This window comes from Herpailurus yagouaroundi, unplaced genomic scaffold (genome assembly GCF_014898765.1).
Source record: "Herpailurus yagouaroundi ecotype Mexico unplaced genomic scaffold, PumYag 159, whole genome shotgun sequence".
Taxonomy (NCBI): Eukaryota; Metazoa; Chordata; class Mammalia; order Carnivora; family Felidae; genus Herpailurus; species Herpailurus yagouaroundi.
Genome location: NW_024412400.1, coordinates 1,938,375 through 1,950,472, shown reverse-complemented (window position 1 = coordinate 1,950,472; position 12,098 = coordinate 1,938,375). Strand labels below are relative to the sequence as shown.

The following is a 12,098-nucleotide window of genomic DNA, read 5'->3' as shown; positions in this document are numbered from 1 at the left end:
CCAAGTGTTGACAAGATTCAGAGCAACAGGAACTCTCATTCTTTGCTGGTGGAGATTCAGAATGGCACAGGCACTTTGGAAGACACTTTGGTGGTTTTTTGTTTTTGTTTTGTTTTGTTTTTACAATGCTAAACATAAAGTTACATCATCTAGCAGTTCTATTCCTGGGCATTTATCCGAATAGGAAACATCCACACAAAAACCTGCATGCAAATGTTTATAGCAGAATTATTCGTAATTACCCCAAACGGAAAGCACGTAAGATGGCTTTAACTGGATGAATCAGCTCAATATTATACAGCAGTAAAAAATAGTGAGCTATCTTGCCACTAAAAGAGAAGCACCTTAAATGCATATTGCTACGTGAGGGACACGAATCTGAACAGGCACATACTGTATGATTCCAATTATGACATTCTAAAAAAGGCAAAACTGTGGAGACATTAAAAAAATCGGTGGCTGGGGCGCCTGGGTGGCTCAAGTTGGTTAAGCATCCAACTTCAGCTCAGGCCATGACCTCACAGTTCATGGGTTCGAGCCCTGCACTGCACAGTTCGTGGGTTCAGCTGTGCTGACAGCTTGGAGCCTAGAGCCTGCTTCCCCGACTTGTGCTCTGTCTCTCAAAAATAAACATTAAAAAAAAAAAAAAAAAAAAAGATCAGTGGCTAACAGGGCTTCGTGAGAAGGAGGGACTTGTGAATCAGGTGACTTATAGGCTGGTGAACTCTTACATATAATACTGTAATGGTGGGTATATGTCATCCATTTGTCAAAACCCATAAAACTAATGATACAATGCAAAGAGTGAACCTTAACCTGAGCTATGGACTTTAGTTAATAATAATGTACCAGTATTTAACTGTCAGAAATGTGCCACAAGAATGCAAATGTTAATAATAGGAGAAAGTGTGTGTCAATATGGAGGGTAATATATGGGAACTCTATATGTACTATTTTCTTTTAATAAATTTTTCAAAGGGGAGATAAGTGAATGTGAAAGAGATGTTTAAGTCGTGCATGGACAAAACTGAAACCTTTTACAGGGTATAACAAAGTAACTTTTAAAAGTTGAAAAGGAAGGGGGAAAACCCTATAGTAAATGTCATAATAACTAAAAAGTGACAGCTTTTTCTCTGAAATGGCAATGAGAAAAAGATGTCTTTCATTACCATTATTGACACTAGAGAAGAGCATATATTAATGAATTTGGAAGTGTTGGTGGATACAAGGTAAATGTATGGAGATTATGTATACTCGCAATGATTGGAAAATGACATTGAAGAGGCGTTTGGTTGGCTCATTCGGTAGAGCATGTGACTCTTGATCTCAGGTTCATGAGTTCAAGCCCCATGTTGGGCATAAAGCTTACTTAAAAAAAAATATGTGGGTGTCTCAATTGGTTAAGCATTGGACTCTTGGTCTCAGCTTAGGGCTTGATCTCAGGGTCATAGATTTAAGGTCCACGTTGGGCTCCATGCTGGGCATGAAGCCTACTTAAAAAAAAAAAAAAGACATTAAAAAATTTCACTTTAATAGTAACACATCAAATAACTGGGGGGCGGCAGGTAGAATCTAAAGATGAACAGAAAATCTATGTGGAAAACTACAAAAATTACTCTGAGAAATTAAAGATGTCCTAAATAAATAAGGGAATATATCATGTTTTTCAATTGGAAGACTTAATATTGTGAAGATCTCATTCTCCCCAAAGTTTCTATAAATGCGATGTAATCCCAATAAAAATTTCATAAAGTTTTCTTGTGAAAATTGACGTGCCAATTCTAAAATGTAAGCGGAAATTCTAAGCACCGAGAATAGCCAACGGAATCTTGATGAAGAACCAAGTTGAAGGACTTACGTTAACAGACATCAAGACTTAGAAAACTTCATAATTCGAAGAGCCTTACAAAGTCCAGAAGTACATCCACTCCTGGATACCCCTATATATATTCGCTTATGAGCAAGTTGCCATCGCAATGCTTTCTTAATGAAGGGTGAAATGATAACATTCGAGGTAGGAAGCAATTTCCAGGAAAAAAAAAAAAAAAAAAAAAAGATTGCCTTGCAAAGTCCAGAGCTCAACTTCACATGACTCTAACTCTTCTAGCGAGCTCCGTTTCTATTTCCAGTGTCCCCGGCGCTGCCATTCAGGGCATTTATTTTATTCACTGAAACATGATTCAGGAATTTGGCTTAGGCTGCGCTTTGGCAGTTTGGAGTCCCATCTTGCCTATTTAACTTGTGCAAATTCAACTACATGGTTTCGTGGGGTCATGGGGAAAGGGGAAATAATGTAAATAGCACAGGCGGTCTGCGTTTTCATGCAGTAACCATGAAATTTGCTAGTAAGCATGAGAGGTGTAAGCTTGCGTTCCAGCTGTTGGTTCTCGCGTGTGTCTGGACGTGTGGGCATTTCGCTTCTGTTAGTGTGATTGTAGCATTCAAAATACGTGTTTTCCATACGTAGTTTTCTATGGAAACACAATTGCTTCGTTTGCTGTTCAGTTGAATCAAAGGCATCCGGTCCAATCCTGAAGGAAAACCAGCTCTGGTAAACTCTCTGAGGCTGCGTGGATAGTGGCCATAGGCTTGGGCTCTCAAGCCGGACTACCTGGGTTTACGTCCTAGCTCTGCTCTCACAGTCTGTGCGGCCTGGGCAAGTCAGTAACCTCTCTGTGCTCCGCGTCCGACTCGGAGGCAGCAGATCATGACAGCATCTCAGGACGGCGTTGAGACCGTGAAGTGGCTAACGTAAACTGCGGCTCGCACCTGGCAAGCACGCGATCAGAGTTCGCTAGTTTTATTATCACCAGTGCAGCCGTTCTTGCCGAGAGGTGGCGGCACGTGGTCTGCAAAGCGGTAGGTCTTGAAGGGTTTCAAGGGGGGCTTAGCAGCTCCTCTTCCCCGCTCGGCTCACGCTTCAGAGCTCAGCCCCAGCGTGGAGCGCTCCGCCCTACCGTGGGCTTTTCTCCGCGGGGTCCTCGTTCTTTCGGAGGACTGGTTCTTTCGGCTGGTCCTCCGCGGGGGACTCGTTCTTTCGGCTGTGGCCCGTCGTAGGGGGGGCGTGTGGCACAGGACGTGGGCCTTGAGGCGGCAGGGCCCGGGGGTGGGGCGCGATGTGTTTCCACGGAGGCCGTGCGAGTGTCGGCGGACACGCTGAAGCGTGTTTGGCGTCGTGTGAGTGCGCGTGTTCAGCCACCGGCATTTTCCTGTAGACGGAGGCCCACCGGGGTTTGTAAGGTCAGCGTGGCCCGTGTGCTTCTGGCCTCTGCTTTTCACCCGAAGCCGCTCGGCGCCTCCGTTGTCCCCAGCGGGGCCTGCGGCCTCACTAGCGCCGTGGCGCTTGCCGTGGCGCTTGCCGTGGCGCTTGCCGTGGCGCTTGCCGTGCCGCGGTGGCTCGCGGGTCCTGGTGGCTCGCGGGTCCTTCCTGAGCGCGCGGGCTTTCGGCTCGCCACCGACTGTCACCTCTGCAGAGCCTCGAAGAGCTTTGTAGGCGCCTGTTGGCCAGCCCCCTCCTGCCCCTTGCGCCGCACGGACGCAGACTTCCGTGGGTACCTTCCAGAACTATGAGAACGGAGATCCTATTACCGTCCCCGCCCTCGTCCCCGCCCACCTTTCTTCTCGCGAGAAAGCCGCTCCCTGTTTGCAGCCGCTGCTGCACAGCGCTGACCGCCACCCACCGGCAGCTGCCTCCACCGCCAGCCTGGGGACCGCGCTCGGACGCCTGCCACGCTGACTGGTGGTGCCGCTTCCTCCGAGGGCGCAGCTGGCGTCAACTGGGGTTTCGTTTCCTCGCCTGCCTTGCTTCTTCCCACCTTCCTCGTCCCCTGTGGTTCTTGGCTTCTGCTCAGGAAAAACCGGTCTCCCGTACAACTTCCCAGTGACCGGGCTCCATCCTTCTGCCTTGCGAACAAATGTGCCAAAACCAAACGGAGTTTAGCACGGAGTGTTGCTCGACCGCGTTATTTGAGGCTCGGGCATCTGAGCCTGTTGGGTCCATCTGCCACCAAAAGAGGGGTTTGGGACATGAGACGTGTGCTAGGGACATGAAAATTAGAAGGATTTAGCTCTCCCTGGGCTTAGTGTCTGGGAGGTTAGACATTTGGCTCTTTAATAGAACAAGTTACGATCTAGTGTCCCTGTCTGTGTCCTTGGAACAAAGGGCATACGAGTTTAATTGGTGCTGTTTTAAGGGGATTTGTGTAGTGTGTTTAAAACAGCTTTGGAACGTGTGGACATTTAACATTTCACAGTAGTGACGTAGAATTGTAGTGAGCTTGTCTATTGTGAATTGAGGAATCTTGAAAAAACTTACGATCTATCCAGGTGGCACATTACATTTTATCTTGAAAGTTGTAAATATCCTAAAACGTTAATACTGTCTCATTTTTTTGTTTTTCCCCTTTCTTCCTAGAATATTTTCCTTCTTGGATATAGTAACTTTGTGCCGATGTGCACAGATTTCCAAGGTAGAGTATTAACCAGATGTTTATCAATAAATATCAAGTTTTATTAGAATGAGAATGAGTTTTAGTTCAAGCAAGCAGTTAACTTTAATATCATCTTTTGTATTTAACATAATTCCATATTTGATTGTCAACTTAATGTATATCAAGAATAAAAGTTTAGGGGCGCCTGCCTGGCTCGGTAGGTAGATCATGGGACGCCTGATCTTGGCGTTGTAAGTTCGAGCCCCACGTTGGGTGTAGAGAGGACTTAAAAATAAAATCTTTCAAAAAAAGATAATAAAAGTTTGAAAATACAGAGGCTGAGTCAAGACTTCCTCTAACAGTTGCCTTCACCCCTGTCTCTCCTCCTCTTCCTCCCGCCTCCCAGGCCTGGAACATTTTAGCCCTGGATGGAAGCAACTGGCAAAGAATAGACCTTTTTAACTTTCAGACAGATGTGGAGGTAAGTTAGCTTTATTTTAGACATAGGACTTTTTAAAAAGGTGAGTAAACTGGTCACTCTTTGCTGCCTTTTAATTTTGCTGCATTTAGTCAGATTTAATATAAAGACCCAAGAAGGTGTCTGCATACATGAGGACCAAAATTCTACTTGCATTTTGCTTTGGGTTCTGTATCAGTAATAGACTACTTTTCCTCCTTGTTCATGTTTATAACCTTAGTGGTATCACTGAGCTTTTTATTTTTTTTTAATGTTTTTATTTATTTTTGAGACAGAGAGAGAGACAGAGCATGAGCAGGGGAGGGGCAGAGAGAGAGTGAGACACAGAATCCAAAGCAGGCTCCAGTCTCTGAGCTGATAGCACAGAGCCTGATGCGGGGCTCAAACTCACAGACCTCGAGATCGTGACCTGAGCCGAAGTCGGACGCTCAACTGACTGAGCCACCCAGGTTCCCCATCACCGAGCTTTTTAAAGCCCCATTCCTGCATCATTAACACCTGGTTCCGTGCTTTAATCTTAGGAGACTCTTGACACACATTTATTGATCTGAAAGCTCCACCGAGAATTCTCATTCAGCACCAAGAATGGAGAAATAGCAGAAGAATTGGGGCCAGGAGTGAGGCTGGAGACCTGGACGATCGCTCCCGCTCAGCCACTTAAGCCACAGACTATCTCAGCGCTTCAGTTTTATTATCCGTAAAGTAAAGAAGTAAAATGATCCTTAAAGCCTTTTCTAAGTCTAGGATTCTCATGTATTTACCTAGAAATATGGGAACGTCTCCATCTAGGAGTGATCAGCCCGAGCAAATGAGAAAAGTTTATTTTCAAACAACTTTAGTATTGAATACCAATTTATGACTAAAAACTAAGAGAGAAGTAATGAAGAGCATTGCACACAGGGATTGTCTAGAGAGCTGTTTTAGGGTGTTGAGATTCTGAAGTTTATCTACCCTATGTTAGGAAAACCTTGTTCACTTCTGGGGTAGCCAACTCAGTTATAGTCAGTGGAATTGTATTTTGGTTCGGTTCCTCATATAGATAGCATTTTCGTGAAGTGTTTTTGCCAAAGTGTACGTTCTGTGTCTTTTTTAACGGATAAGGAAATAATCACGCTTGACGGTGAGTTGCGCCCAAACAATTTCCTGCCAGTTACTTAACCCGGTGTTACCTCGGGGAGCTAATGGCCAGTGTGGGGCCCCTTCACCTCCTTCTCCAGGGGATTAGCTGGAGAGTCTCCAACCCAGTGTCAGACCAGTGGGGCAGAGGGGCTGAGCACAGCGCTTCCCACTGTGGGTTCCTCTCTTGTTCTGAGCTTGGAAGGCTTCAGGGCTTCACGCCCACCCGGAAAGACAAATTCTCTTTGCTGGCTTGGACTGTGGCCCCTGGGTTAGGGGTTCTTTAACGCTCTTTCCAGACTTAATAGCAATGATTGCAACAGTGCCCCACCCAAACATGCTGACATGTGATTCCCCTTCAGACCGATAATCTCTAGATCTTTGTTCATTGTGTTTACTTAGTGATGTTGAGAAGCACATTAGATTCCAAAAATTGCAGTCATTTATGCTGGCCAAGGGAGAGTCACTGTTTTTTTACAATTTGCAAATTATGCATTCTTACTCTTGGTTCTTATTGTCCCCTCAGTGTTCTTTGATGATTTTTCCAAATTGTACAACCTTTTGAAAGCACACTTAAAACATTTACGGCCAGAGTTTTAAAAATGCTATTTCAAGTGAGTGGCACTACCTTATGCATTATTTGATTTCAGAATTTTAGCTGATGGCTGACTGCCGTTCTATAAACACATTGCAGAAATATTTAAGAGTACGTACTTCCACTGAAGAGAGACTAGCTTACGGATCACCAGTTATGTAAAACATTACTTGTGAAAACTTGAAACAGTTGGTACCAGGGTTTCAGTCTAGTCTAACACTATTTAGTCACCCTTGTGGGCTAGCAATTTGAACCCAGATTGGATTCAAGTGTTGGGGCCCCCGGTATTGTCTAAATAGGACCCATTGGATACTCACCCTGGGAAGCATTCCATGGATAAGCCAATCATCTCAAATTTATTTGGGACGAAAATGACGATTTATGGATATGTTGAAAGAGAAGGTACCAAGGTTCCGGATTAATAGGTTAATAGTACTTACTGTGTACCTGGCACTATTTAAGCAACTTACATATATTCATTTAATCTCCTCAGAAACACCACATTGAAGAAGCCGAGGCACAAAATGTTTGAGTGACTTACCCACGGTCATTCACTTAGTAAGAGGACAGTAGTCACCTTGAACACAATGGATTACATGATGTCATGTTTTAGAGAAAAGGCAGACTAGAGTCCCCAGAAGGCACGTGTGCTTCGGCGCCTTTCCTTCAGCATCACTCTTTCCTGAATAAGTGTTGTTTCCCTGATGTTTAGGCATTTCCCATGCCTTTAAAAGTTGGATATTTTTGTGCCATTGGATTCTACCAGCCAAAAGTGAGGAATAACCGAGTAGCATGCTCATCTAAAAATTACAACTCCAAAGGTCCCTCCATTTAGGCTTTGTTTCTCTCTAAATCCCTTCATTCCAAAATCCACGCCTACAACATACTATCTAAATGGATAACGTACAGCCATTGACTTGACTTTTGCATTCAGAAAGAATTTGCTCATTTTTTCCTCTTAGTTGGAAACAGCGGAGTAGAAAATTCTGAATATATATTTTTTTATTCCAGTACAAAAGCTTTTCCTCCAAAGAAAGGAAGAATAGAAAGCTCATATAAATGTAACTAAATTTAAATGGAGAAAAACATGTTGTGTGCTCCATTTGCCGACATTGGTATGGAGGGGTTTTTGCTGTCTTATTCTGTACTTAAATATTTATTTATCTTGGACTTCCAAGTCATAATCTGTTTTTTCCTCTAAAGACAGAGATTTGTTAACTCTTAAGAAAGCATAAATAAAGCTGCTAGCAATACTGAAGTTTAGATTTCCATCTTTTTTTAAAAAAATCTTTTTTATTGTTTAAATTCAAGTTAGTTAACATACAGTGTAGTATTGGTTTCAGGAGTAGAATTTAGTGATTCATCACTTACGTACAACACCCAGCGCTCGTCCCAACAAGTGCTCTTATTAATGCCCATCATCCGTTTAGCCCATCCCCCACCCCCCACCCCTCCAGCAACCCTCAGTTTATCCTCTACTTAGGAGTCTCCCCCTCCCTGTTTTTATCTTATTTTTCCTTCCCTCCCCCTATTTCATCTGTTGCGTTCCTTAAATTCCACATATGAGTAAAATCATATTTCATTTTTCTTGCCTGACTTATTTCGCTTAGGATAATACACTTTAGTTCCATCTACATTGTTGCAGATGGCAAGATCTCATTCTTTTTCATCACCGAGTGTATTCCATTGTATATGTATCTATATCTATATCTATCTATAGATACATATACCACATCTTCTTTATCCATTCATCAGTTAGCCAGGTAACAACATATGTGAGCCCTGTTCCTGTGATCCTGTGGTTTGATGAGATCTAGTGAATTGTTAGTGCTTACAGTTCAGGGCCCAGATTGCTATTTTATATAGTAAGGATAATAGTATTTTTTTAGAAACCCCAATGGCCCTTTTTTCGGTATTTTCTACCTCGTAGAGGTAGTACTTACGCGGAGTACACGGCCTTTAGAATCACATAAACATGTTAGAACCCTAACTCTACTACTCACTAAAGTGTAACCTTGGCGATGTAAACATTTACTTTCTTTATTTGCAAAATGAAGGTAATAGATCCAGTCTGCATTAGGATTCTCCAGAGAAACAGCCACTAGTATGTGTGTGTGTGTAGACACATAGATTTAGTGTAAGGAATCGGGTCAGGCGATGATGGAGGCTGAGAAGTCCCAAGATCGGCAGTTGGGAAGCAGGAGGCCCAGGAGAGCTGACGTGTAACTCCAATCTGGGTCTTAAGACCTGTGAACCAGCAGAGCTGATGTGGGAAATTCCAGTCTGAGAGCTGACAGCTTCCAGACCTAAGAAGAGCTGAGGTTTCCCCCGAGTCCCAAGGCCAGAAAAGACCAGTGTCTCAGCTCAAGCAATCAGGCAGGAGGAGGAGTTACCTTTTACTCAGCCTTTTTGATTCCATTCAGGTCTTCAGTTGATTGGATGAGGTCCACCCACACTAGGAAGGGCAATCTGCTTTACTCCCTCCACTGATCCAAATGTTAATCTAATCCAGAAATGCCCTCACAGAGATACACAGAATACTGTTTGGCCAGAGATCTGGGCATCCCGTGGCCCAGTCAAGTTGGCACATAAGATAGATTAGCACAGGTTCACCCCTTGTCAATGTGGCGCCCATACGCATCTCCTCAACCTGCACTTAATCTCCAAAGACTGTAATTGCGCCTAATGTGATACAAGTACCCAGCCTACAACGGAAACACACCAACTCCTTCCTCAGAGGAAGAGAGAAAGTCCTGAGTGATGTTCACTTCCTGATACCCTGTACCTTAAATACCGTGATGCAGAAGTAACAGTTAAATACCAATACATCTCATTTTACATAAGGGAATAGGAGGGGAAAGAAAACAAACGTGGGGCGCCTGGGTGGCTCAGTCAGTTAAATGTCTTACTTTCAGCTCGGATCACGATCTCACTGTTGGGGGACTGAGCCCCACTCAGCTCAAGATTGTCTCTCCCCCTCTCCTTCTGCCCCTCCCCCACTCGCACTCTCTCTCTTAAAAAACAAAAAAGTATTATCTCTACACACACACACACACACACACACACACACACACACACACACACACTCTCATAACAAAATAGGGAGAAACACTCATGACAATTGCAGTTTTCATTTCTGGAATTGGTCACATGGTGATCCTCGGTATTAACAACTACTTTCTTCTGCACGTTCCGTGCTCCCTTTATCTCCAGCAGGCCCCCCAGCTAGTCATGGTTCGTTACCATGGTACTTTCTGAAGTGTATGGGTCATTGGTCGTTCCACCTGGATTGACCTGTAGTCTTTTACTGGCCTGAATCACAGGGCATGGTAATGCTAAGAGAGATTCCTAAGGGATCTTCTGTATTCCAGACACATTCTTCATGATCTCCATTGTCGAGTAGTAGCCCGTGAGGTTGTCGTGAATATTAAATGAGTCGTAATACGTACAAGGAAGTGTTAAAATCGTGCCTGAAAAAGTGAAAGTGTTAACCGATGTTCATTTTTTTCCCCTTTAACATATCTGCCAGCCCGAGTTCCTTTTTCAAAGGAAATGTGTTTACATAGGGATTTCTAAGAAGAATGCGGGGGAGCTTTTATGATACATCTTCAGACTTCTAGTGCCGTAATGTTCGGCTACAACAAAGTTTGGTTTTTTTTGGAGCAACGTTGTTGTAGACCCCTGCTCAGCACCCAGTGTTCCCATAGCTGACGTCACAAAGCCTTGTCATCGGTGGAGTAGCCGTGAGCCCTGTAAGGGGAGGCCTAGCTCTGGGGCTAAAACTTCCAAAACATAGTGCACGGATTTTTTTTTTTTTTTTTTTTTTTAATATTTAACGCTTTAATTGAAACTATTTCTCCATGCCTGCAGCTCCTTTATACGCTAGGAACAAGGTGGGGTGTTGGAAGAATGTTCCGAAATAGCTTCTTTTATGCCCGGGAAAATTCGATTCCGTTTCTAAATTTCAGGTTATTATGCCATTAGATAAGCAGCATGAAAATTAAGATGTTTTTCCCGACTTTCTTGATTCAAGGGTCGAGTAGTGGAAAATATCTCCAAGCGATGCGGTGGGTTCCTGAGGAAGCTCAGCCTGCGGGGTTGCATCGGTGTTGGGGACTCCTCCTTGAAGTAAGTTGGATCCACAGTGATTCACTCTGTCGTGGCAGCTCGTAGCCGACTTGCCATCAGTAAGAACAAACCAGAACAAACCAAGCATATTAAGTGCTCTTCTCCTGTGACGTCGTTTCTGTGGTAATTTGTGTAGAGTAATAAAAGAACCGTAAGTTTGGAATCCTCCGGCCTGGGTTAGGGATGTGGCCTGAGGACGCATTATTTCACCTCGCTGGGTGTTGCTCTCTCTTCTGCAAAGCGAAGGCAGCTGTGGTTCCTGCGTGACACTGTCACGGGCATCACTCGAAACAGCACGCATGAAGGGCCTGGTGTGTGATGAAACGCTGGTTCGCCTCCGTTCCCTCCTTCACTTCCCCTTCTTCCTAGCTTCATCTTCATGAAAGTGACCACCTTTTTGTGTATTCTCCTACTTGGCAAAATAATTCTTTCAGAAGCGTCCTGCACATAACCTGGAATTTTGCATGCTCCTGAAAGGATGTGATTACCACAGTCTTTTTATTATAGTTAACCCAAACACATGCTTGCCCACCTCTTACTGGGTAGCCATTATTTATTGGAAACGTTAGCAATCTGCTGTTAAGAACACGTGCTTTTCTGAAGACAAGACATAATTAAAGCCTTTATGTTTTTATCCTTGTGGCCTCAACTGTTGTTTGAGGTTGGCTACATTAGAATACACACTGCCCCCTAGAACCTTGGGATGGACTTTGTCTCTCGTAGACCTAAGCATCACCCCCATGTACGTCAGTCGCAACTGCCCGTGAGAATGTGCAGTAAAATTACAGATGGTGTAATTTGTCATTGGAACATCTGCACCATTGCTAGGAAAATTGACTCGTAACATGTTTTTAAATGTATTTATTTTGAGAGAGACAGCACAAGCGGGGGAGGGGCAGAGAGAAAGGGAGAGAGAGACTCCCAAGCAGGCTCTACACCATCAGCACAGGGCTCGACTTGGGGCTTGATCTCAAGAACGATGAAATCATGACTTGAGCCAAAGTCAGGAGTCAGGTGCTTAACCGACTGAGCCATCCAGGCGCCCCTCCAGTTTTTTCTTGTAATGACCTAGAGCTAGCCTTGACATCTACTCTGTTCCACATATGTAGTGTTGTTTTTGATGGAGGGAGGCTATTCGTTTGCAAATGTTTATTGAGCCCGACTACGCCAGGCACTGATCTAGGGAATGGAGATACAGCAATAATCAAAATAGATTAAAACCCCAGTACTAATCTTACATGTATGCTCTCTGTAACTCTTGCTCCAGCATTATATATGAAGTCCTGGGGATTTTTAACAGGTTTATTGAGATGTGATTGAGATACAATAAACTGTATGTACTTGAAGGGTA

The 12,098-nt window shown here is 44.0% G+C and overlaps 1 protein-coding gene across 4 annotated transcripts in view; it reads left to right on the top strand.

The window, feature by feature from the left end:
• FBXL2 (F-box and leucine rich repeat protein 2) overlaps nt 1-12,098 on the top strand; it is a 112,810-nt gene that overhangs the window by 38,092 nt on the left and 62,620 nt on the right. For 3 of the 4 annotated variants that reach the window (XR_005791885.1, XM_040479651.1, XM_040479650.1), the window contains exons 3-5: nt 4,415-4,469; nt 4,837-4,911; nt 10,653-10,747. Coding sequence is in view for 2 of the 4 variants with exons in the window: in XM_040479651.1 (XP_040335585.1) it covers nt 4,415-4,469; nt 4,837-4,911; nt 10,653-10,747 (225 nt within the window). In the remaining 2 variants the exon portion in view is untranslated. Of the gene's footprint in view, nt 1-4,414; nt 4,470-4,836; nt 4,912-10,652; nt 10,748-12,098 lie in introns of those variants that run through there. The other variant, XM_040479652.1, reaches the window with a different exon arrangement.